General features: G+C 42.7%; 1 protein-coding gene across 1 annotated transcript; it reads right to left on the bottom strand.

Annotated features, from left to right (window-relative positions):
* Positions 1 to 605: 605 nt before the first annotated feature.
* On the bottom strand, positions 606 to 25,532 carry LOC127673007 (cytochrome P450 3A11-like). Its single transcript, XM_052168522.1, has 13 exons — positions 25,462 to 25,532; positions 23,552 to 23,645; positions 21,420 to 21,472; positions 19,460 to 19,559; positions 14,701 to 14,814; positions 14,533 to 14,621; positions 14,119 to 14,267; positions 11,299 to 11,426; positions 10,335 to 10,404; positions 7,455 to 7,615; positions 5,312 to 5,538; positions 3,481 to 3,643; positions 606 to 701 (listed from the first exon to the last, which is right to left on the bottom strand). Exons 1-13 carry the CDS (start codon positions 25,530 to 25,532, stop codon positions 606 to 608), a joined length of 1,515 nt encoding a protein of 504 aa, XP_052024482.1.
* Positions 25,533 to 26,904: the final 1,372 nt, after the last annotated feature.

Below are 26,904 nucleotides of genomic sequence, written 5' to 3'. Positions count from 1 at the left end.
ACTCCAGGATAGGCCTCACACACAGGAATAGCTCTCCAGCACAAAGTGGACTACACAGATTTGGTTTGGTTTGGTGTGGTTTGGTTTGGTTTGGTTTGGTTTGGTTTGGTTTGGTTTGGTTTGGTTTAGTTTGGTTTGGTTTGGTTTGAATTAATATGATCAAAATACATTCTATGAGGCTCTCAAAGAATACAAAAACACTTTTAAAAGGAGTATTTTTAAAGAAGTGTTTATTTACATTTTCCATGCAGCATTTATTGTAGAATATGGCAACTAAAACATCTGATTACAAACATATGGTTACTATCAAAAGAGATCAAAAGAAATTAACAGAGACTACAAGATGAGGATGGGGATGATCCCACGAGAACCAGTGAAGGCGAAATTCCTGTGCTGTCACTGACTTAACTCATCTCCTTTATATTAGATGGCAGCTTGTATGGTCACTGAGAAAGCTCAATGGATGTCCTGAATCTTTAACCATACATCAAAACCAATCAATTAAGCCCCATTTTCATCTGAATTTTATTCATGGTGAAGATAAGTGTCCAATGTTCGTTGACTCTGCCTTTCTGAAGAACTCAGCAGAACTCCTTGAGGGAAAGTCACGATCCAGTTATGACTGTATCCCGAGGCACAACCTTTAGAACAATGGGTTTTTCTGGTTGAAGAAGTCCTTGTCTGCTTAATTTCAGAGGTATCTGCAACAGGGAAAGAAGACTGTTGAGAACCAGTGAATGAAACAACAACATCACCAAAAGAAAAGTAATAAACCAGTGTTAGGGATAATATGCAATGCAGAAACAAAAAAAAAAGCTGCATTTTAAGTCATATGTTTTCACTTCTTTTTTTCTCCAAGCTGTCTCACTTGGATGGTGAGAGTATGCATCCAAACACACATTGTGCAAAATGGTGATTAAGAATCTACTGTGTTGGGGCTGGAGAGATGGCTTAGCGGTTAAGAGCACTAACTGCTCTTCCGAAGGTCCTAAGTTCAAATCCCAGCAACCACATGGTGGCTAACAACCATCTGTAATGAGATCAGATGCACTCCTCTGGGGTGTCTGAAGACAGCTACAGTGTACTTACATATAATAAATAAATAAATCTTAAAAAAAAGTTAAAAAAAAAAGAATCTACTGTGTTCACAACCTGAAACAAACTCATGCTGGTTTATATTGATATTCTGTGCTGATTTAAAGTAAAACAAATGAGTTTCACATTTTTATCCTTATTCTTAGGCTTTTTTTTTTCAGTCATGAAAAGTTAGGCTAATTTTTTAAGTCATGAAAAGTTATTTTTGGTTTTGAAACTTGCGAGATAACCATGGAAGGATAAATTTCAACTCTATTAACAATCCTCAGCTCCAAGATTATGTATCACCACTGTACTTAGCATGTTCAGGGCAAGTCTTCTGGAAGAGACATATGTTACTTGCTTTTCTAGCATCTGTTCTTGGCTTCCAAGGATATGGTAAAAGAGAATGTCTGACTCCACAGGGTTTTCAATAGTACTTTAGCATCATACTCTTTAGTAATGAAGGGGAAAGCTTCCAATAGACAAATCTTCTATTCAGAGAAAAAGGAAGGGGAGCAATCTTCTCATGGAGAGAGAGAAGTATCAATTTTAAGATGACTGGAACTTGAAAGAGTATCTGCCCTATGTCAAGTTTGCTATGGGGTCTCAAAACAAGAACTGTGTTTTGTCTGTCTAAATCCCTGTGAATAATGTAAATGCTTTACCAATAAATACTAAAATAAGTGGGGTTATGTGTAGATAAAGCTATACAACTGTATTAAGGAACAGATCAAAGAATAAACACTTCTGTCCCTTTGTCCAGAAAAGACTCCCATCAATACACAAGTCTATATTTAATACATAATACTCAAATACACAAGTCCTGTAATTTTAGCCATACCTTTACATGAAACAAGAACAAGATAGTCAGGAAAATGCAACGCAAATGCTTTTTCTAAATGTCTTATTTTACTCATTTATAATTTAAGTACTATACACATGATTTTGATGGAGAAATACAATAAAGATATGCATGTAAATACTTACATGAATAATACTAATTTTTAAATGAACGTTTTAATGAGATAATATTATAACTGTAAGGCATACTTTCAAACAGTTACCAGGTATCCAATGTGAAAACTCTCCTCAAAGAACTATTTGGAGTGTGTGGAAAGAATAATATGAGGTGCTACAAAAGAGAGGGAATATCCTTCAATACAAAGAGAACAAATATAAAACAACTGGAGGTTTTAATGATATAGAGGTGATGAAAACAGCCTACAGGACCCAAAAGCTGAACATGGAGTAAACAAGGACAGAAACCTAAGAAGAAGATTCACTTGGAGAGTGAATAGGGACCTGAAGTATGAGAGCAGAATAAAAGGGAGAATAAAAGATACATACTTTATGGAAATATGACAACTACCTATTTTCTAGAGCAGGGTTCCTGAGAAATGATCCAGAATAATCACAATGTCCCAGGTTGAAGTTCATCATAAAAAGCAAATTTATAAAGACATATAGTTTTTGTATAGGAGTGTTTTCCCAGCACTTTGTACATATACCATGTGTGAATTCTTGAGAAGCCAGAGTGGGCCATCAGAGCCACTAGAATTGGACTTACAAATGGTTGTGAGCCATTATGTGACTTCTGGAAACTGAACACAAGTCCTTCTAAAGAGCAGAAGATGCTCTTAACCACTGAGCAATCTCATGAGACCAAGCAATTGTCTTTTAAAATAATAATTCTCAACTTAGCATGACATGGGAAATCAGAGATGAGCTTTTAAAGCCACATTTTGGGTGAATTGTTTTAGGATTACTGAAATGACAAGGCATCTTGAGTTTCTGGTTTCTTTTTGAGACACACAGCCCATGTTTGCTTCATATATACTAAGTGGCCAAGGATAACTTGAAATTCTGATCCTTTATTCTCTAACTCCTGAGTGCAGAGATTATAGGTATGTACCATCACAACTTGTTTGTGTAGTTCTATGGATTAGAACCAGAGATTAGTGCAAAATTAGTAGGATCTTGCCAACTGAGAATATCCCAGACCCTATATGAGTTTTAAAGCTCTTCTGTAACTCTAATGTACATACATGGGTTGAAAAGACCATGAAAGAAGGGCTTCTGTGAACTACGGAAGAAGAGGACAATACAACAAAGACTGAAGACATGACCATTGCACCTCTGCATGGCACATCATATACACAATCTCCAGTAGACATGACTAGATTTTCACGCTGGTCTCCTCTGACTCTTCATAATGCTAAATTCTAGTCTATACAGACCTAGAACAAAGAGCCCCTTAGCTAATGCCTAGATACAAATAGCTCAGATGGCCAAAAATCCAATTATTAGACCTCAAACACGCATTATTATTTTTATACATAGAACCTTAAGTTCTAAAAATGCTTCCCATAAAACACTGTTTATAGAGATAGTTTTCTCCCTCACCTGTGTTTCCTTGCAAGACTGGAAGGAGAAGTTCTGCAGTACTTTCGTGAGAGCAAGTTTCATATTCATGAGAGCAAACCTCATGCCAATGCAGTTCCTGGGTCCATTTCCAAAGGGCAGATATACATAAGGATCAATGCTGCCCTTGTTCTCCTTGCTGAACCTGGAGACACAATAAGTGATTCGTTGACAGAAGATGAAAGCATAAGAGGTACACATGTGAAGTTGCCTTTTGACATCTAACCAGTAACTCACAGGTAGTTTGGGAAATGTTCATTGAATTTCTACTTGCATGTATTTGGCTATGAGAATTTTACACTAAAGATCCTTTCAATTCCCTTTCCTTAGAAGACTCTCCATGTGGCTGAGATAAGATAAATGCTGTTTGAAAAACTGCATCCTTATGTGGGCACACACTAGTGTAATAATGGTATTATGGGATAGGGGGAGACTGACCATTTAATGATTGGTTGATGGGCCAGTTCATTGGGGAAATTAATGTCTAGCACTGAAAATCTGTTCAAGAACCCACAGCTGCAGACATCATAGAGAAGAATGCAGTCCTGTTGTTTTGCTACTTGGACGTGATACAAAAATGCCTTCTAAATATTTATCTTTACACACAAAAAATTACTGCTGATCTCAGTCTTGGTCAGAAAAGCTTCAGTTTGCAGTGGGAAACAGTTAGTGCAGAAACTCATGACTGGTCATAGTGCTGAGAAGTGGTAGTAGCGGGCTGGCGACATGGCTCAGTGGTTAAGAGCACTGACTGCTCTTCCGAAGGTCCTGAGTTGAAATCCCAGCAGCCACATGGTGGCTCACAACCATACATAATGAGATCTGGCACCCTTTTCTGGTGTGTCTGAAGACAGCTACAGTGTAATTACATATAATAGATAAATAAATCGAAGAAAAAGAGGAAGAGGAGGAAGTAGAAGAGGAAGAGGAGGAAGAAGAAGAAGAGGAAGAGGACTCAGCCCCTTCAAGGCTCAGGAAACATCACAGAAGGGGCAGAAAAATGTAATAGACAGGGCATGAAATGGATGGGAAGTACTATCTTCTGGACACGACATGCCCATTGCACTCATGAACTCATAGCATCATTGTGTGGATACCTACACAAGACTAGACACATCATCATTCCATTATGGGAGGGATATAGAGTTCATGAGATGCCACCTCACTAAGGAGCTGTTGACAATAAATGCTTGGTGAAGGTGGAGAAGTTTTTCTTCAATGGAGCAGCCATTGGTGAGTTGACCATTCTCCAGGAAATAACCCCTACACCTATGCTTATGTGAGCCTAAGTAAACTCACAAGTCACCAAAAAATCCAAAAATACATGATACAGGAGGAGGACTGGTTGAAGACAGACAGGGATTCCACATGAGTGGGAGGGAGAAGAGGCAGGGCAATGTGAAGAAGTGAAAATGACCAGAATTCATTATCCATTCAAGAGATTGTCAAAAATACAAAGGAACAAGAAAGGAACTACATCTTTAAACACTAAAAATCCATTTGGGATGATGCTGTGTCCCAACTCTGAAAAGCACATTTCATTTCAACTTCAGCAAAAGTGGGTTTCTGACCCACACTTAAGCGGGTCCTTAACTATTTGAGGAAGAAGGAGGAAAGTATTCTGTAGCTAATGAGCCATACTTTCTTCCCATCTCACTTCCCCTCTCCTCTCTTTTCTTCTTTCTCTACCATTCTCCTCTCAGAATGCAAATGGATACAAAATGATACTTAGATCATCTTCCTATAAGAGGCATCATAGAATACACAGGCCTGTAGAGTACAGAGTGGGTTCCTGCCCATGAGGTTCTGATACCTTTCAGGGCGGAATTCCTCAGGCTCTGGCCAGTGCTGTGGGTCATGCTGGAGAGCATAAGATGGAATCATCACTGTTGACCCTTTGGGGATAAACACACCATTGATTTCAACATCTTTTTTGGAGACTCTCTCCAGTCTATTAGCAATGGGATATAATCTGAGGGTTTCACTCAGCACCATATCCAGGTATTCCATCTCCATCACGACATCATAGGTGGGAGGTGCCTGGAAAGAAAGAAAAGGATTTGTGCTGAGATCTTAGGTTAACTTACAACCGTGTCTAGTGTTGAATTCTCAGCACCCCCAAAGTCAAGCTCAGCAGCTCAAAGCAGTTAGTACTTACAATTCATTTTAAGGCATTTTTAGTTGTTTTAACTCATAAATGTAGATTTTTTGTATATGTTAATGTACACCATATGAGTACAGCGCCCACAGAAGCCAAAAGAGGGCACCAGGTCTCCTGTAACTAGAGTTAGAGCAGTCGAGAGCTACCATTTTCATGCTGGGACTCAAGTACGAATGGATGCTATGAAGGAGGAGCCAGGGCTTTTAACCATTGCGCCATCACTCAGACTCCTTACAAAGTAGAATAATTGTCACTTGGGACCTGAAAGATGGTCAATTATTGAAGTTTGTACTATGCAAGCCTGAGGATGAGAGATCAGATACAAACCATTTATAAACCCTAACACAGTAGCACCCATCTATGATCCCAGCAGCAGGTAGACTGAGAACAGGGCACGCCTGGTTCTCATTGGCTAGACAACCTCACCCAATCTATAAGCTCCACGTTTAGTAAGAGCCTGTATCATAAAACATGGTAGAAAGAGAATCAGAAATGTACGCAATGTAAATCTATAACCCACACAAACGAACACACACACACACACACACACACACAGAGAGACAGAGAGAGAGAGAGAGAGAGAGAGAGAGAGAATTTGACTCGTGATTTAGACACCAAGGCTCACACCTTGGCTTCTTATCCTATAAGTAGAGGGAATCATGGCACAGAGCTGAGTCAACCCAGGCAGCTTAATCAAGCTAGGCGCTCTCAGTGCACAGTTGGACAGCACAGCAGGTCCTGCAGCATCACTGAACCCTGCAGAGATCTGTATGATAAGTGCATGTCTTTAACATCACACAGGTTGTGTGCATGCTACTTGCTTGGTCCTAGAGAACAGGCACAACAGACCCAGCCCTGTCACAACAACCTTCTGTTTCCATGGGAGGTTTTATTGACCATTTCTCTTTCTCTGTCCCTTTTATAATTTCTAAGTGGTGCTGGGGAAAACCAGTTTGTGGTTGTGCTCTTGTTAGAAATTATCAAGGGCTGCTGAGACATCTCAGAGAGCAAAGTCACCTGCCACTGAGACTCCTGACCAGATCAGGACCCTTAAAACTCACGTAGTAGCAAGAGAGAACCTTCAGGTTGTCCTTTGTTTAACCTCTACACACATGCTGCCGCACATATGCCCACATACATATTTATACTCATAACATACATAAGTACATACATACATACCTGCATACATACATACATATATACATATAAATATGTAAATAAAAATCACCAGAATTGGAAGGATTGCTCAGTGGTGTGACTGCTTACTCACTCACTAACACACAAATTCACACACAAAAAAATGCATACAATGCATACACACCACACACACAACATACACACACTAACCCTTACTCACATACTCTCTGTCTCCCTCACAATATACACTTTCTCTCTCTCTCTCTCTCTCTCTCTCTCACACACACACACACACACACAAACACAAACACACAGACACACTCTCACACACACATATACACACATACTCTCTCCCTCAATCCCTCTCTCTCTCTTTCACACACACACTCTCATACAGTCTCTCTATCCCTCTCTCTGTCTCTCTGTCTCTCTGTCTCTGTCTTTGCCTCTGTCTCTCCCTCTATCTCTGTCTCTCTCTCTCTGTCTCTCTGTCTCTCTGTCTCTCTGACTCTCTCTCTCTCCTCTCTCTCTCTCTCTCTCTCTCTCTCTCTCTCTCTCTCTCACACACACACACACACACACACACACACACTGTTGGAGGTGACAAGAAGGTGTCTTTGTTGAGGCTTTTTCTTTTTCTCCTACACCATCCTCTCACCTTATTGGGCAGAGCTCTGTCGATCTCCTCCTGCAGTTTCTTCTGGATATCAGGGTGGGTGGCCAGTGCATACAGGGCAAAGGAAAGTGTGCTGCTGGTGGTTTCATATCCAGCAAAAATAAAGATAATTGACTGGGCTGTGATCTCTGTGTCGGAAAGGGCTGAAAGTAAGAAAGCATTTCAGGTGAATCATGTCAGGATGGACTCTCACGGAGTAGATGAGGAGAAAATTATATGTCAAGTCAGGATGGACCCTTACAGAGGAGATGAGAGAAAATCAAATGAGCCCCCATTTTCCTAGACAGACTATGGAGATGTCGGTCAGTCACTCTGAGACTGTCATCATGTCACCATGACACCATGACAGCAACATGACACATCCAAGAAGAAAAAAGAGAAAGCTTCAGGTAGGTTGTCCTAGTGTGTCTACAGTTTGTCACCAATCCCAGTGGTCAGGTTCAAAACGTGGACTTTCTTTTTTGTAAGTTTTAAAGTGTGTGGGGTGCCATGTTTGTGAGGAGGGTGCCCTTGGATGTTAGAATAGGGCACCCTATTAGATTATACTTATATAATATATATATATATATATATATATATATATATATATATAATACTTATATACTTATATATAAGTATGTATATACTCATATATAAGAATAAGAATAATAATATATAGGGATTATACAATAATCCCCTAGAGAAGTAGTTATAGAAGGTCCCTCATACAGATCAATGTTTTTTAATTCTATTTATTTATGTGTGTTTCTCCAGGTGCCCATGGAAACCAGAAGATGGCATTGTGGTCCACAGGGCTAGAGTTACAGGAAGTTGTACCTCTTCTACCATGAATGCTGTGATTCTCTTGTTCATAAATTCTTCCTCCCAATTAGTGTAAGTACTTGTTACTAAACTGAAACTGGACTATAAATCTACAATTGGTGGCTGTTTTTAAAATTAATATTTATTTCAGCAATCGAAAGTTAAACAGAAGGGACGATATATGCAGTCAGTAGATAGGGGTGCTTCCCTAGGAATCATGAAGCCCTGGATTCAGTCCCCAGCACTTTATTAATCAAGTATGGTAATATCTGTATTCTTGGGGACACTGAAAGACTGACTGGAGAAAAGACAGCCAGTTATGGAAGAATTCTGCTTCTCAGCATCAGGGGGATCACACCCTCAAGGACTGAACTCTTCCTAGGAGCTCTTTTTATTGTTACACAGAAGGCACCTTAGCAAGTCAATTTCCATACACCAAAACCTCTTATCTAATCTATGGGCTGTCTTGAAAGACCCATCACCTAAGCTGTTCTCAGCCATAGGAAACAGCATGGTTTGCCAGGAATGCCTGTAGACTAAGGTATGCCAAGCTCTGGGAATGGTTCCAAAGAACACCATAAAATCTCAGATAACAATCACTAACAGAAGGCTACTTCAAAAACAAGGTGCTACCACTCCAGATTCATGCCAGATACAACAGTTCTGCTAAAACTCTGCTGCATGGTAGCACAGCCCTGTAATTTCAGGAGTTAAAGGTCCTCACGCACATTGTGAATGTGGGTCAGCCTGGGCTACATAGAAGCCTGTGGCAAAAGGAGGAGGTGTAGGAGAGTTTGAAGTTATCTGATCACATGAAAGGGTATCAAGTGGGCAAACAAGAAAGAACTCAAAACACAAAGTACAGGATCACATCAAACAGTAAGTGTGGGGACCCAAGGGACCATACTGCTGCACATAAGCAAGTGAGTGCATGGGAAATGAACAGATGGTTAAGAATGGAAGACTCCCTCTCCATTAGCTACTGATGCACACCTGGAGAATAAAGTCAGGAACTGAAATGCCATCAGTTTGCAGCCATGATAGTGAAAATGACCTTAAACAAAAAATAAAGACAGATGGCAGGCTAGAGACATGGCTCCAGGGGTAAGTGTGCTTGTTGTACAAGCTTGAGAACCTGAGTTTCAATCCTCAGTTCCCACGTAAAAAGGCAGGTGGGCAGCAAACCCCTGTAATCACCACACTGTGAATTGTTGGGACCTCCTGGCTGCCAACTTAGCCCCACGTTTGATAAAAGACCCTGTCTCCAGGAAATAAGGCAGAGAAGGATTGAATAAGACACTGTGTGCCTTCATCTCTTCTCTGTACACATACCTAGGGGTGTGCACATGTGCACATACTCCTGCACATGCATGTACCACACAAAGAAGATAAAAATCTGGAAGTTATTTTTTTTATGGTTTTTCAAGACAGGATTTCTCTGCATTGCCCTGCCTGTCCTGGAATCTATGATGAAGACTAGACTGGCCTTGAACTCACAGAGATGCAACCCCATCTCCTCCCAAGTGCAAGGATTAAAGACACACTACAACACCGCGCAGCTATGAGTGATTTTTAAGTACATAAAAGAATGAAGAGGACCAATGCATTTGTACAGAGAGGCTTTCCCCAGAAGCTACTTACACATCACACAAAGGAAAGGTAAATCTTTACCATGGATTAGGCTAGAGAAGACATGTCCAACACAGGCTCCCAAAGAGGTTCAGCACCACTTGGATACATGCCCCCCCCCCCCAACAGGATGTTAAGGCACAGATGTCTAGGAAGAGCACTAAGAATGCATGCTGGGAAAGACACAAACACCACCTGTGCTCCCTCAGGTTACAAACAGACCACAGGAGACATACATCATGGCCACCCTTCATGCTAGGAGCATACTTTTGCACATGTGCATCCCGAAAATTCCATGTTGATAATAGCTACTTCTGTTGTTTGACAACAGAGGTATCCCTCTACCAAGAAAAACCTCCTTGCATATTTTATGAGCAACCCACTCACTCTCTGAGAGCTTCCTTGTCCATCGACCAGGAAGGGTTTGCTTACCTTTATGAGACTCTTTGTCTTTGGTATTATTATGAGCATTCATCATCAGCTGAAGAAAGTCCACTCGGTGCTGGAAACAGAAAGAAAGGTTGCAAAAATGGATGATCAATGGTAAGGTCAGAGATCAGAGGTAGATCAGGAATGCAGAAACTTAATTATCTTCTTTCTGACAATGTAGTTCCCTTAAATTCATTTCATAACTTTGGCTCTGGTTGCTTGAGTCATCATGGAAAAAAAAGCCAGAAATGGATCAGCTGGGAAGAATCTAGATTCCACATCAACCACTTTTACAATAAATTACAATACAATTTTAAACAATCACTTTTATTCTTAGAAAATGTTTTTGAAGGAGAGGAAAAAATATTCCCCCTTTTTGATCATTTTTAATTGTTATTGGAGAGTTTCGTATATGTACACGATCAGATATGGTCATCTCCACCCCACTGTTTCCTCCAAACAATTCCTTCTATATCATCTGTAACATTTCTTCCTCCATTCTCCATGCCCTCTTCTTAATCACCCACTAAGTCCAACTAGGGAGGCTCACTTGGGCATGCCTGCAGGGCCATCTACTAGTGCATGGGAAACCTACCTGTGTCCACACCCCTACAAACACAGCTATCAACTGCCAACTGTTCCTCAGCAAAGGACAGAGCTTGGAGAGATCCTTTCCCATGTATGCAGGAGTTCTGACAGGCTTGATCATGTTCAGGTCTTGTGCCATGCCAATGCTTTTTCATTCCTTATGCGGGATGTTCTAGTTTTCATTCCTATTGCTAAGGGTCGATTCCTGGCTTATTATCAATTAACTTTTTAAAAATTCAACTTCTCTTCCCTGAGAAAATATATTCTTTCTCTCTCTCTAAAGCTAGCCTTTTCTACATGCCATTAGCACACAGCTCACTTGTTCACAGCCCAACATGTAATCAAACTGTGAGCCTCTCATGAAACTACCATGTTTTACCTTCTGCTTAGCATCCAGGCGGTTTTCCTTCATTCTGTCCACAAATTTTTTGAAAAATGCTATTGAATCCTTTGGGAACGTGCAGATATTTAACATCTCATAGATTGGGGTGAGAAATGGGAAGAGTACTGGAAAAAACCAAAAAAAAGATGTTTTCATTGAAATGGAAGTTTCATTTAAAGAAATCATAAAGCAATCTGTATAAGAAGTCACCAGTTTCTCAACCAGAAGTCATTCTCTCTGTGACCTTGTTTACACTGGGTCAGCACCATACTTCTTCTGTGCTTTGGAGTAGCCAAAGCTGCAACCTGATTCTTAAATTTAACTGTGCTCCTGGACTTCATATGGATTCAGAAAGAAAGTTCAGGCACCAATAAGATGGCTCAACAGCTAAAGGTTTCTGCAGAGAAGCCTAAAAATCTGAGCTTGATCCCAGGATCCCACTCTGTTGAAGGAAAGAACCAACTGCTGTAGGTGTCCTCTGACCTCCACATGCCACACAGTCACCAAGGCATGTGCATGTGTATGCGTACACATATGAACAGCCAAGACTACACAGAGAACCCTGTCTCAAAAAAACAAAGAAAACAAAAACAAAAACAAACAAACAAACAAAAAACCCAAGCACAAAGATAGGAAGCACAGGAACCCAAGCACAAAAAGCAGGAAGAATTAAAAATCACATACTCTGCCACACTTCCAGATTTGAGCCTATATCAATAAATATGTAAACAGGTCTAAGTGTAGCTATCATACAATGCTTAAAAGGAGACACAGAGAATATTAGGTGACAAGGATGGAATGTGGGTATAGGGATGCATGAGCTGGATATGAAAATATAATTGACAGGGAAAGTATTAAAACCCTAAATGACACAACATGGTTAATTATACCAAGAATGTATACAAAAAAAAAAAAAAAAAAACAGTTGGCACTCCCACAAGAGCCAGGTTTGATTCCCAACATCTACATGGTTGCTCTCAACCACCGGTAACTCCAATACAAGGAGATTTAAGACCCCAATATGCCCTCTTTAGGCACTTCATGCATGTAGGCAAAACACCCATACACAGAAAATAAAAATAAATAAATCTTATAAAAATGATAAAGCAATTAAGCTATGTAAGAGAAGATCTACCACGGCAGGGTAGTGCATGTCTATAATCTCTGCACTCAGAAGGCAGGGGCAGGTTGAGTTAGGTGAGTTCAAAACCAGACTAGTCTACAGCCTGAGTTCTGGGATACAGAAACATAGACAGGAAAAACCCTGACCCTAAAAATTAAGAGAAGACAGAGACAGAGAGAGGCAGAGAAAGAGTTGAAGATGATCTAAAATCATACATTGCAACATCTAAGTCCTGCATTTATGGCAGACATTTATATATAAAGAAGCCACAGCTACTATAGACAATGTATGTTCAGTTGCTTAATATGTTGAAAATTCAGTTATGCTGGGTAATGGTGGTACACGCCTTTAATCCTAGCACTTGGGAGGCAGAGGCAGGCAGATTTCTGAGTTCAAGGCCAGAACTAGAGTGAGTTCCAGGACAGCCAGGGCTATACAGAGAAACCCTGTCTCGGAAAAAAAAAAAAAAAGGAAGAAAGAAAGAAAAATTCAGTTACTTTTTGACTCAGCAATGCTGATTCTGAATGTGACCCCCAAAATAAATATTTAAACATAACTTTGTATATGAAAGCTCATGACAGAGAAATTCTCGGCAAACGTGTGAAACTAACTTCCATGTCCATTGTCAGACAGGGAGTATAATTTGGTCCCTGGACAAATACACAGGACACAGTGACACTTGATTCATTTAATATTGTGCTAAATGAAAGAAGCCTGTCACAGAGACCACAGAGTCTATGATCCCATTGATGTGAAATGCCCAGAATACTCAGATACAGAGGAAGTGAACTGGTGGTTGCTTAGGTCAAGATTGCTTGAAAGTTCCAATGTGGCTACAACGTAGTCCCCTGTGATTGACATTGGTAATAGGCCAGGTGCCCTTCAGTCAATGCTGACTCCTAAGAGATCAGAGTACTGAGAATAAGGGGCTATTGAGTCCTGAGCCCTAAATGGAGCATCTACATCAGCAACCCCACCCATGAAGTCTCAAGGGACATCATGAAACAGGGTGTGGCACTAAAGTCAGAGGCAGGAACAGGGAGTGTGAAATTCCATATCTAAGACATGGCATGGCCCTCCCCTGAACTGACCGCCTGCAGCAGATGAAGCCAGTTATACAGGTCAGCCTCCTAGCAGGCAGCACTGAATGGACTCAACTGGTTACCAAAGCAGACAAAAGGCCAGGAAATTGGAAGGAAGATGTGTCTCAGTGTCTAAGTGATGTGGGAAGTAAGAGTTAGGGGTGGGGGTAATCGAGACAGATGAGATGCATGTATGATATTGCGACCATGGAGAGTTCTGGACTTACAGAGTGCCAAATTTGTATTTATACAAATGAAAGAAATCTAAAATAAAACCAGGGCTCGGAGGTGCACACTGTAATTGCAGCCCTCAGGAGGCAGAGGCAGAGGCAGAGGGATCACTCTAAGTGCAAAGGCAGCCATTTCCAGGCCAGCTAGAGCTACATGGTGAGACCCTGTCTCAAAGAAAAAGGAAGTTCAAAACTAGAAATAATCGGGCGACATGTCTTCGAATGCTCTCAAAATACTGAGCTGTGCCTTTAGGGGAGGAATTACAGGACAGGTGAACTACACAGCACTAGAGCTGACCGTTTGGGGAAAGTGAGAAAGAAGGAACAGACAAACATGGCCACAGACGAGAGCAATGACCAGAAGACAGAACCGCCCACTCACCTACAGACAAGAACAACGGGTCAAAAAAATCAAATCTTAAGAGCTTCTTGGCTTTCTCCACAAAAGGATCATTAGGGTTATTGAGGGAATCAACGTTCACTCCAAATGATGTGCTGGTGATCACATCCATGCTGTAGGCACCTAACACTCTGAGGAGAGAGAGCCGGGGAATTTAACATATGCATCAGAGAGTGGGAAAGAATTCTCAGGGAACAGACAAAGCCCCCTCAGTATAGACTAAGCTCTTCCCAGCCTTCCCAGCCTCTACACCTGCAAATTTCTGACTCGCATGCTTCTTCCTTTTAAACTGTCTATAATGTCATCTACTGTCAAAGGGGCAAGGACAAGCAGTTGGACCTTCTGAGCTGCACCCCAGATGCCCTTCCTCTCCCAGAAATACTGTGAAGGACTTACTGTTTCACAGTAACAGGCTTGCCTTTCTCTGCCTCTTGCCTCAAGTATTTTACCAAAATGTTTCCATACTGTTCCATGGTAGGGAACATCTAAACAAAGCAGAAAAGCGTCCACAGTTAGGATGGGGACTCCAGTCACACAGGCTGCAGTTAAAAGAGTGTCACTCACCTCCTTGAGTTTTCCACTGGTGAATGTGGGGGAGAGCAAGGCTCGAAGTCTCTTCCATTCCTCATCCTTAGATATGGAGACGGCTTTGCTCATGATCCCCACTGGGCCAAAATCCTAGAGTCAGAAAAACAGAAAAACAACCTCAGAATGCCTCACAGCCTATGAGAAATCACCTGTGCACTCAGCTTCCTATTGTGGTTCCAACCCTTTATATTCCAGGATTCTTTTAAATGGAAATTGTTCTGTGGTTGGAAAACTAGGTCTAGGGGTTGAGGAGAAGATGCAAACAAGACTTAGTCAATCTCCAGAGCTGTGCAGATGGCATTTGACTTGGGGAAAGATAGAAAGTTAATTTTACATCAGACAAGTTCTCCAGCTCTGTATTTACAACATGAGCAATGTGAAAAGGCTATCTTCATATGCTGTGTGTCTGTCTGTCTATCTCTCTGTGTGTGTGTGTGTGTGTGTACATGTGAATGCTAGTGGATGTTGGACGGTAAAAGTAGCTTGGTCCCCGGTTGAGCTAAGACTTGAAGCCCTGGAAATTCTGAAGAGACTGTAGACACTTCGCCTGTTCGAGGGCACCAGGCCCCTGTCACTAGCCACAGTACCCCCACCCCTGGATTTTTGGCCAACAGTCACATAAGGGCAATGCCTCAAGCCCCTGCTCATGTAGAGGACATGACCTGTGGTCACACAGGCTCAAGACAGATCTCCATTTTAACAAGGTACCTAGGGCTAATATCCAATATATATAAAGAACTCAAGAAGTTAGACTCCAGAAAACCAAACAACCCTATTAAAAAATGGGGTACAGAGTTAAACAAAGAATTCTCACCTGAAGAACTTCGGATGGCGGAGAAGCATCTTAAAAAATGCTCAACTTCATTAGTCATTAGGGAAATGCAAATCAAAACAACACTAAGATTTCATCTTACACCAGTCAGAATGGCTAAGATTAAAAATTCAGGAGACAGCAGGTGTTGGAGAGGGTGTGGAGAAAGAGGAACACTCCTCCACTGCTGGTGGGGTTGCAAATTGGTACAACCACTCTGGAAATCAGTCTGGCGGTTCCTCCGAAAACTGGGCACCTCACTTCCAGAAGATCCTGCTATACCACTCCTGGGCATATACCCAGAAGACTCCCCACCATGTAATAAGGATACATGTTCTACTATGTTCATAGCAGCCCTATTTATAATTGCCAGATGTTGGAAAGAACCCAGGTATCCCTCAACAGAAGAGTGGATGCAAAAAATGTGGTATATCTACACAATGGAGTACTATTCAGCCATTAGAAACAACGAATTCATGAAATTCTTAGGTAAATGGATGGAGCTAGAGAATATCATACTCAGTGAGGTAACCCAGACTCAAAAGGTGAATCATGGTATGCACTCACTAATAAGTGGATACTAACCTAGAAAACTGGAATACCCAAAACATAATCCACACATCAAATGAGGTACAAGAAGAAAGGAGGAGTGGCCCCTGGTTCTGGAAAGACTCAGTGAAACAGTATTCAGCAAAACCAGAACGGGGAAGTGGGAAGGGGTGGGTGGGAGGACAGGGGAAGAGAAGGGGGCTTACGGGATTTTCGGGGAGTGGGGGGGCTAGAAAAGGGGAAATCATTTGAAATGTAAATAAATTATATCGAATAAAAAAAACAAAACAAAAACAAAAACAAGGTACCTAAAGTCCTAGAGGGTTTATCCAATAAGCAGTCCTTCCCAGCCACGCCTCCCTGCAAAAGGTATTTAACCTTAGGCCCACACTGAGAAGTGGGGTAAGGTTTTACGCATGTACTTTCCTCCAGGACAATAAATGCCTTAAAACCATAGCCTGCCTCTTTTCATCAGTATCTGCCTTGGGGAGCCATGGAGAAGGCCTTTGTCTATGGAGCCGCTGTCTAGTCTCCTGAAGAAGGCCTCTCTCTGCTCCTAGCCATGGCTGCCACCTAGCCTAAGCTGAAACCTGCCACCAGCCATGACGCCAAAGACTCTACTCGCTGGACCAGACAGAGCTCCCCTCTTCCCATCCCACCCCCCATCCCAGGCTTGATCCAGCCTGTGGGGGCCCCACTCTGTTCTCAGCTCTTCCTCCATTTCCAGTGGTGCCTGGATGTCCAAGAGCCTGAGAACCAGACAGCTCCAGCCTCTTTGCAAACTCGAGGACCACTGTTTCAGCTCTGGCTGTCCCACACCTCAGACTGTGCTTTCCCACCCCAGGAGTGGTGTCCCGAGGCTTCCCTATACCAGACATCTACCTGGCAACAGCATGGGGTAAGTAAGCATGGTCAACTTCCCTCCTCCTGAATCTCTGAGCAACTGTGCCCTGCATGGATTGGACTCAGGACCCCCATAACCCTACAGTTACACATGCCTGTATGTGCTCATATGGAGACCAGAGGTCAGGTATCTTTCTCTATAGGTCTCTATGGCATTTTTGTGGCCATATCTGAATCTAGAAGGCTCTGGTTTGGCTAGAGTCGCTAGCAAACAAGCCCCTGGGATCTACCTGTTTCCACATGTAGCGCTAGAGTCCCACAGGAACACTGCTCTGCCCAGCTTCCTTGTGGATGCTGAGGATCCAAACTCAGGTCCTTTCCCCACTGATCAAGCCATTCTCCTAGGCCTGGGACCCTTAAATGATTGATATTTGGGTTTTTGTAATTTACTATTGTATGGGTTTGACCTAATGTTGCTTGTGTTATATTGTTAATTTTTATCTTCAAATCTGCTCACAGGAACATCTGCACATAAGACCCTGAAGGATGGTGCCCCCCAGTTGGCTCCAGTTAGTAAATAAAGGAGCCAGCAGCCAACGCCTGGGTAGAACAGACAGAATCCGGTCTTTTAGGATTCCAGGGCTTGGGAAAGAAAGGAGGAAGAGGCAGAATCACCACGAGAGGGACATAGGACAGACCAACCACGTAAGAACTCAGGTAAGTGGCTCTAGTGGCCATGTTTCCAATTGGGTCTGCAGTAGCAGAGATGAAATAAACATTTTAAAGAATATTAACTCCAGAAGACCAAGGTGGAGTGTTTGCTAGCCTCAGGAAAGATTAGAAGTGCCCAACCATTAAGCTAGTCAAGGCATATTAAAATTAACTGGTGTGTGTGTGTGTGTGTGTGTGTGTGTGTTTACATTTGTGTGTCTGTCAGTCTGTCTTTCTCTGTCTTTATGTGTTATGTCTGTCTCTATGCATGTGTCTGTATGTGTGTGTGCCTATATATCTGTCTCTGTATGTGTGTGGCTGTGTGTGTATTTGTTTCCGTGTATGTATGTCTCTATGTATATGTCTGTCTCTGTGTGTGTGTCTTTGCATGTGTATGTCTTTGTGTGTGTATCTGTCTCTCTGCATGGGTCTCTCTCCCCTCTGTGTGTGTTTCTCTACATATGAGTATACACATGAATGCTAGTGCACATGCCCATGTGTGCTCATGTGGAGACCAGAGGTCAGACATCTTTCTCTATAATTCTCTATTGTGTTTTTGAGGCAAGGTTTCTGCTCACATCTAGAAGGCTCTGGTTTGGCTAAGTAGCTAGAAAGCAAGCCCCTAGGGGGCAAATGGATGGAAGTAAAAAATATCATCCTCACTGAAGTAGCCCAGGCCCCAAAAGACCTGCATGGTGTGTACTCCCATATGAGTTAATGTTAGCCACAAAATACAGGGTAACCATCCTACAATCACAGACCAAAAGAAACTCAGTAATCAGGAGGACCCAAGCGAGGAGGCAAAACCTCACAGAAAGGGAATCAGAATAGACTTGGGAGATGGAGGGAAGGAACTGGATGGGAGAGGGAGTGGAGAGGGGAATGGGGGAAGAGGATCAAGTGTTGGGGGACAGAGAGGGCTGGGAGAGATAACAGGAATAGGTAGTGGGCATATCTGGGACTAGCCAGAATCCTGGAATGGTGTAGGTTCTGAGAAGTCTTTGGGAAAAACCCTAGCTAAGACTCCTAGTAGCTGTGGATAAGAGCTGAAGTGGCAAACTCCCGTAAACACGCAAGACTTCTGGACGAGGTAGGGGGCACTTCAAGTCACACACAAAACCACCCACCCATAAACTGTCTTGCTAAAAGCTGTGCAGGGATAAAGATGAATGAATGACCAAGTAATGACTGACCAGACTTGAGACCCACGCAGTGAGAGACACTATTAATGACAATCAGCTTTCAGACTCACTCTTGAGAGGCTTCATCCAGCAACAGAAGGAAACAGATGTAGAGACCCTCAGCCATACATCATCCACAACTTGGGGAGTCATGTGGATGAGTCGGGGATAAGAGTGAGTGAGCCAGAAGGGTCAGGGACCCCAAAGAAAACATACAGAGTCAACTAACCTGTCCATGGGGGCTCACAGGGCCTGAACCACAAACAAACTGCTTAAGGGGCTGGACTTAGGCTCCTTATATATTACTGGCTTATGTTCAGCTTGGTCTTTGTGTAGGCCCCCTAACAATTAGAGCTGGGCTGTCTCTGAATCGGTTGCCTGACATTGGATCTCCTCCTGCTAGCTGGACTGCCTGGTTGGGCCTCACTGGGAGAGGATGCATTTAATCCTGCTGCTGTTGCTAGAAGTCCCAGGGCAAGGTGAGACACAGTGGGGAGTTCCTCTTCTCTGAGGAGAAGGAGATGGGGCAGTGGGGGAGCGATCAGTAAGAGTTGGACTGGGAGGAAAGAAGGGAGGGGAGCTGCAATCAGGATATCAAATGAATAAATAAATTAATCAATGAAAAAACAGTGTGACCTACCCGTCGGTTTGTGAAAACTGAAAAGCATTCCTTCACCAGCACATTCTTAATCATCTCTGTGTCCGTGATGGCAAACAGAGGCATCTGACCATCAAACAACCTGTGTGTTGAAGACAGCTGATGAACCAGGTTCTGACATGAGAGCCACACCCAGACATTGATCCTAATGCTGCAGGACCCGCACTCTGCCTTATACAATACAGGGTCACAGGAGTTCCCAGTTCAGTTTAGGGTTTCTGATCATGTACACAATGGAGTCTCTGTAAAATGATATGTAATGTCATCCAAGACCCAGTGAGTCACTTAAAGGCAAAACAACTCTATATGGCAGCACACTTAGAAATAACAAGTGGAAATTTGCAAAGTCTAGATGTGTACATGTGAAAATTGCCTATACCATTTTCTATGAATTCTCATTTGAAATAGTGCAAGAAGCTGGAGCGGTGGCTCCATAGTTAGAAGCACATACTGCTCTTACAGAGGACCCAATGGGTTCCTAACACCCACATTGGGAAGCTCACAACCACCTCTAACACCAGCTCCAGGGATACCTAATACCTCTGGAGTACACCGGAGTCAGAGGCAAGCAGATCTCTGAGTTCAAGGCCAGCCTGTTTACAAAGCACGTCCAGGACAACAAGGGCTACACACAGAGGAACTCTGACTTGAAAAAGAAAAAAGAAATTAACTGAAAAATACTGTAATATGTCAAACGTGGTGTTGGGATGCAGCTCAGTCTTAGGATGCCTGCCTAGGGTGCAGACCCTGGTTTTGATACATTGAGATGAAAACACAGAATTCAACTGAGGCGCCTCCTGTATGGAAGACAGGGCAGGGAGAACATAAGAACCAGGAAGCAGAGGGGAGAGCTTCACAGACTGCCTTCAGTGCTCCTGAATTCACTGCGGCTGGGATCACATCCACACACCCTGAGCATGACTATCAACATTCCAGCAGAAGGTTTAAGGTCCTGACCCTGCCTGAGGATTTGCACACAGCTAGTTCCTGGAAGGGGGAAACAAAATGGCTCAAAGGTAGAGGCACCTGATGATGTCAGCTCAGTTCCTAGGAGCTATATGGTGGAAAGAGAACAGACTGGCACAAGCCGTCATCAGATACACACTTTTACCAAAAATCTTGGGGGGTGGTGGTGGTTGGGAGCTGGCACAACAGATGAAGGCACTGATGATCTGAGTTCAGTACCCTGGAAGTAGAGAACTAACTTCCACAAGTTATCCTCTGGCCTACATGTATGTACCAGGATACATGTCCCCATTCCAGGAAAAAAAAGTTGATGTAAAATAAAATATAAACTACAGCAAACTCTCTATATGCACAGAGGAATTTTTTATGCTACTCATGAATTATTTACCAAGCCCTTAGCTAGGTCATCGACCCTCACCCCTACTGTGAAATGGAATACTAAAGTCAATTTAAAAACGTGAAGAAATGTGGGCTTCTATATGTAAATGAGCAGTGTGGCAAGGAGACAGAACAAGACATTTGCCAGAGCAGATCAGAGGGACCTGAAGCAATGCATGCTATGTCAAGAAAAGGAAGACTCAGAGGAGAAAACAAATTAGAAGAGGACACTGGATAAAACACAAGGTCTGGCGAGATACTCGGGGGCCAGACACTCTCAGAGGACTAGAGAGAGGGGAGAGAGGAGGAGGTAGAGGCTGTGTGAGGGGAATAGGGAGGGGGCAGGTACCAGGTTGCAAAATGAATAAATAAATAAATTAATAAGAAAAAAAAAAGCTCAAGTCCATGGAACATCAAAGCCTGTCAAAAAGCCACAGTGTGCAATGTTCTCATGTCAATTGACATTTGAACCCTGGCACTTAATGACATGCGGTATCACCTTTATACAAGGCTACATTGAGGCTGGCATCATCCTTACACAAGTGGAGTGCCTTCTTCTAAAAACAGTTAACTCAATGGAACTTTCCAGAATACTCACCCCCATATTTTTCCATACTTTTTATAGCACTCAGTGTCGAATTTCCATAAACCCTGGAAAGAGAAATAGCATGAAATCCATTATTGTCCTGTATGTACTGACCCTTCTGTATCCAGAGCACCAAAAACCACAAATACCATGAAGTCAGATTTATTGTCTCTGAAATGTTTGACACATCAAGAGCAGGATGGGTCAGTGGGAAAGGGCAGAATGAGTGCAGGACATGTGACATACTCTGTGGCCTCTATATGCCAACTCATGGACAGAGACATGTACACACCCTAATAATGATTATGAAAATGATTGTGATGATAATTAACACAAGTGCTTTAAAGAATGTGCAAGGTAAGCACAGAACCTGTAGGAAGAAAATCCTGAGCAGACAGCAACAGAAGCTTTGCCACTCAGCCTTTGGGTGTGAGCTTGGGAATGTCTGTCTGGAGGACAGATCATGGGCCAGGCACCAAAGCAGGTTAGTCACAAATGATTCACATAGACTTAGATCCTACATGGCACATTACATAATTTTCTAGTAATTTTGCTAAATCCTCCATTCCCTAATTGCTTTTAGCAAACCTTTAAAAGAAAATAAAATTGCATTATGTAGAAAAGTAAGATAATTGACAACTCTCATCCTGTCTCAGATATTTTCACTTGCTACTCAGAGTCATACATAAGTTTACTGCTTTTAAAAGAAGAGAGGCAGCTGTGGATGCATTAAAGAAAAACAACTTAAATAAGTCACAAGGCCTGGAGATGTGGCTCAGTGGTTAAGAGAACTGGTTGACCTTGCAGAGGGTCCAAGTTCAATCCCCAGAACCCACATCCTCCATCTCACATCTATGTCTTACTTTAGCTCCAGGGAATCCACCACCCTCTTCTTTCCTCCATAGCTATTGCACTCATGTGCACAAATACACACATACAACCGTATACACACAAAATCTTTCTAAATGAATCAGTCACTAACCAGAACCCCAGTACCTAAATGAAGAGAGAAGCTAAATGCTCTAGTTCTGAAGAACCCAAACATGAATGGTACATGCTGGGTCTACTGCTACAGAAAAACCTTCATGGGTTCAAAGATTAAGCAGAGAACTCAAGTTATGAAAAGCCTCCCAAATGTGGGGGACGGGGGTCTGTGATAAGCTGATGCTTCAGGAATATTCAGAAAAAAGAACAGTCTCACTCATAAGACCTCGTACAAAGATCATTTTAATCTAGTAAATACAGATTGGTGTCCTAGAAGTTGGAAACCCCTTCAAGATTTTCTCCAAATAACAACAGCAGTGCCTTCCTGGACTCTACACTGAGCAAGAAACAACCTCTTCCTTTATTGCTCACAAGATCCGAGCATCATGTCCTCGGCATCAAGACTGAATGAGACAGAGATCTGGGCATTTTACTCAAGGTGAATTTCAATAAATTGACACTAGGGCAGTGAGATGGCTCCAAATGAAAAGGAACTTGTCACCAAGCCTGATAACTTGAGCTCCATCACTAGGAATAAGATGTTTGGAAGAGAAAACTGACTGCCACAAACTGTGCTCTGACCTACATACACCTACTATGGAATATACACACCCTCACCCAAAAATAAATAAATGAGGGCGTGACAATGGGAGCTATGGAGATGCTTCAGTGGGAAAAGCACCCTGTGGAAACCAAAATTTGACTCCCCAGGGTCTGTGTAAATGCCTGGCAGGAGGTAATAGAAGCAGCTTGTAAGAGTCAGAGACAGGGGAACCCGGAGAGAAAGCTGGCTAGCTATACTAGTCAAGTGAGAGAGAGCTGGGTCAAAGTGAGAGACTGCCTCAAAGGACCAAGTGCAGAGACACACAGTGTCAACCTCTGACCTCCTCATACACACATGTATAACTAAATATGTCCATGGGCACTCACACAAATGCAAATTCCTGGATACACTCTATAATATATATATATACAAACACACTATTAAGTTTTAAGTTGGCAATAGAGCCCCAGGGCACTTGCAAACATTCTCAAGAATCGAGAGAACACACAGTGTGAGGGCCTGAAGTCTCAGGGTTTCCTCATAAGGAGCATTTAATAGAACTAAGCCATTATTGGCCACAAGAAGAAGCCATATGGAAAACTCAGTCAATGCTCACCTTGTAGTAATTCAGCAAAGTGCCTAAAAAGGGCAGAGGTTTGGGCCCAGGAATTCCCTGTTTCTTAAAAATTCCATGTGTACGGGTTCCATATCTATAAAGGGAAACAGAAAGACTTGTATTCACACACAGAGAAGAGAGGAAATAAGCAAGACCATCATCAAAAACTGAAACAAATCAACAACTTGGCTCCCTCTCCAGTTCCCATAGAGCTTTGGAAATGGTGAGTTTGCATGCCAGTCCATTGTTGGTATCCATGTCTGCTGAGTTTCCATGGATCTAGGGATAACTAACACTAAGTCATACCTACTATAACTCGTATCAATAAGCTAGCGGGGGATGTTTGCATGCACTGTGTAATCAATTACTGATTCCTATACCCAGAGATCCAGTACAGTTCAGCCTTTGGTATTGTATTATCAGGAAGCATCTCCTGAGTCAGTATTTTGTAAACACTGTTCTCCACCATCTTCTGATTGGTCAAATCAAGGGTACAACAGCATATAGCTGGGCGCGAGAGAAAAGGGTGGGACTTCTGTGTCCAGAAAAAGGAAAAGGATCTCAAGTGTGACCTGGGGACTCAGTAATTGAGATACAATGAAGAAGGAGGTGCCAGAGCAAGACTACGATGGCAGGGTTGGGAAGTAGGCTGGGAAGTTGGCCAGGCCAGCACAGTCAGGTTAGAAGAGCTCATAATCTGTTGAGATTAGTGACTGAAGCTTTAAAATTATATTTATAAAGGTCTCTGTGTCATTATACAACCCAAGAGTAGGCATAGAACACCCCATACTTTTACAGTAAACCTCAAAAGAAGGTATTAAAGAAGAGTGGGGGGGGGTCCAATGGATCCTCAAAATGTAAGTATGAACTTTAATAAGAATTACTACCACTGGGGCTATAACTCAGAAGTAAAGAGTTTGCCTGGCATATATAAGCTCTGGCTTGATCCTCCATACTGCCAAAACATTAAAACACAAAATTAACTCGGTTGTCATTCCATTTGGAGCCTTCAGGATGACTCCGTAGGCAAGGCACTGACTGATAGTGTTGATAATCTGAGTTTGGTCACATGATAGGAGACAACTGTCCCTGTAAAGTTGTCCTCTGACCTACATACAGACACACACATACACACACTGTAGCATGCGATGGCCCTAACAACAGTAAATAAAAACATGAAAATTTGAAAACTGAGACCTTGATACAGTCCAGATATGGGCAATGTCATGAGTGTGAAAGAATCCCCTGTATCCGTGTGGTGTAAAGAATGCTCCGAGTTATCTCTGGTTGGGTAATAAAAGACTGAACAGTAAGTGACTTTGGAGAGGACAAGTTGTGGGCAACAAGGCAGGTGAGGGTCCAGGAGAATAAGGACCAGGAGGCAGGTAGAGGAAGAAGAAGGTCTCCATGAGGTCAGGCCTGAGAAGGAGTCACCATGGGAGCTCACCATGAGGACACACATGGAGCAGAGCAAGTCAGAGAAAGAGTCACACAGCAAGTAAAATGGAGCCCATGGCTGGGATGTAGATAGTTTTGTGTGTTAGAATAGCTTAGAACCTGCACAGTCACAGTGCTTAAAGCTTGCTAATAAACTTAATAGGTCTCGATTATTTAGCAGTTAGCCAGGCTAGAAAACTGCCACCTTTAAATACCATCCTAGCTATGCCTGTGGAAGGAGTCAGATCCCCTGGAGTTGTGAGTTAGAGATGATTCTGAGTTGCATGTAGATGCTGGGGATCAAATTGGGGTCCTCTGAAAGAGCAGCCAGTGCCCTTAACCACTGAGCCATCATCTCTCCAGCCCCTGCTTCTGATATCATTTTGATTCTCCCAATAATAACAGAAGAGAGGTCTGAGTATCACCCTAACACTGATGACGTGAGATGGGAAGGATCTGTGAAGATCACTCACCGATAGAGGAGCACCAGGCCGATTGCCAGGAGCGCCCAGGTTTCCAGTGAGAGAGCAGGAACCAGGTCCATCCCTGCTTGTCTGTCAGCAATTTACTCCTCTGTGTTCTCTCTCCAGCTGTGCGTGTGACCCTCTGTAGGGCTTCCCTTCTGCCCACTCTGCTGCACTGAGAACAGCCTGCAGTACTTATATGCTGGGAAGATGGGTGGCACCAGGGATCCGGCCAATAGATGGATCACCTCTGCATCACCTGGACTTTGGTACTCTCTTCTCCTAGCAAGTTCATTGAGTTCATCCACAGCCTATTTTGACCTCCTTTGAGCTAACATTCTGTGTGGCATCAGTAAACAATATTGCCATACAGGTAAGATCAAAGGTTCTTGCTTTCTATCAGAAATTCAAGCAAATTCAATAACATGAAATACCCTCTCACCAAGGCTGGCGTCATTCAAAAATACACAATCAGTAGAAGCACGGGAATCAGAAATGCAAAGATAATGTTCAAAGCCACATAATGTGTTTGAGACCAGCCAGGGATATGGGAGACCATGCCTCAGAAAAATTCGTCTGATAAATCTATCCACCACTTCAACACCTGCCATCCCTTGGCTATGCTGCCAGTGAGAAAGAGACAGGCCTGCCACTCACTGCTAAGAGAGAGGGAGATAGTGTACTTTGTTGTGACCCACTGGTGACTGATGACTGACTGGTGACCCACAGTCTCTAATGGATAGTTCCAAACCCACAGTCACACATCTGGCACTAGATAAAGGACACAAAACAAGTCATAAATATGGTAAGAAGATTTGCAGGAAAGAACTGAGACTGACAGGGGTGGGGTAAGAGAGAGGGGAAAATGTAATCAGAATGCATTCTATACACACATAAAATTGTGAGACACACAAAGAGAGATAGAGAAAGAAAGAGAGGTAGAGAGATTGACTTAATTAAAAAACAATAGCTATTAAAATCCATCCAGCTAGGCAGTGGTGGTGCAAGTCTTTAATCCCGCACTTGGGAGGCAGAGGCAGGTGGATTTCTGAATTCAAGGCCAGCCTGGTCTACAGAATGAGTTCCAGGACAGCCAGGGCTATACAGAGAAACCCTGTCTCGGAAAAAAAAAACAAAAAATAAAATAAAATTCAACCATTCATAATTAGACATCAGGGGAAGCCCAAGGAATCCTGTGGAAGAGTTGGGGATAGGACTGAGTGAGCCAGAGGGGTCAAGGACACCACAAAAAATTTACAAAGTCAACTGACTGGAACCATGGGACTGACAAAGACTGGACCACCAACCAAACAACATTCAGGGGCAGGACCTAGGGCCCCTACACATACATGTAGATGTGCAGCTTGGTCTTCATAAGGGTCCCCCAACAATTGAAGCAGGAACTGTCTCTAACTCTGTTGCCTGACATTAGAACCCCTTCCCCTATCTGGA

This window comes from Apodemus sylvaticus, chromosome 22 (genome assembly GCF_947179515.1).
Source record: "Apodemus sylvaticus chromosome 22, mApoSyl1.1, whole genome shotgun sequence".
In the NCBI taxonomy this organism is placed as follows: Eukaryota; Metazoa; Chordata; class Mammalia; order Rodentia; family Muridae; genus Apodemus; species Apodemus sylvaticus.
The sequence above is the reverse complement of the archived record's forward strand: the minus strand, read 5'-3'. Positions and strand labels throughout refer to the sequence as shown.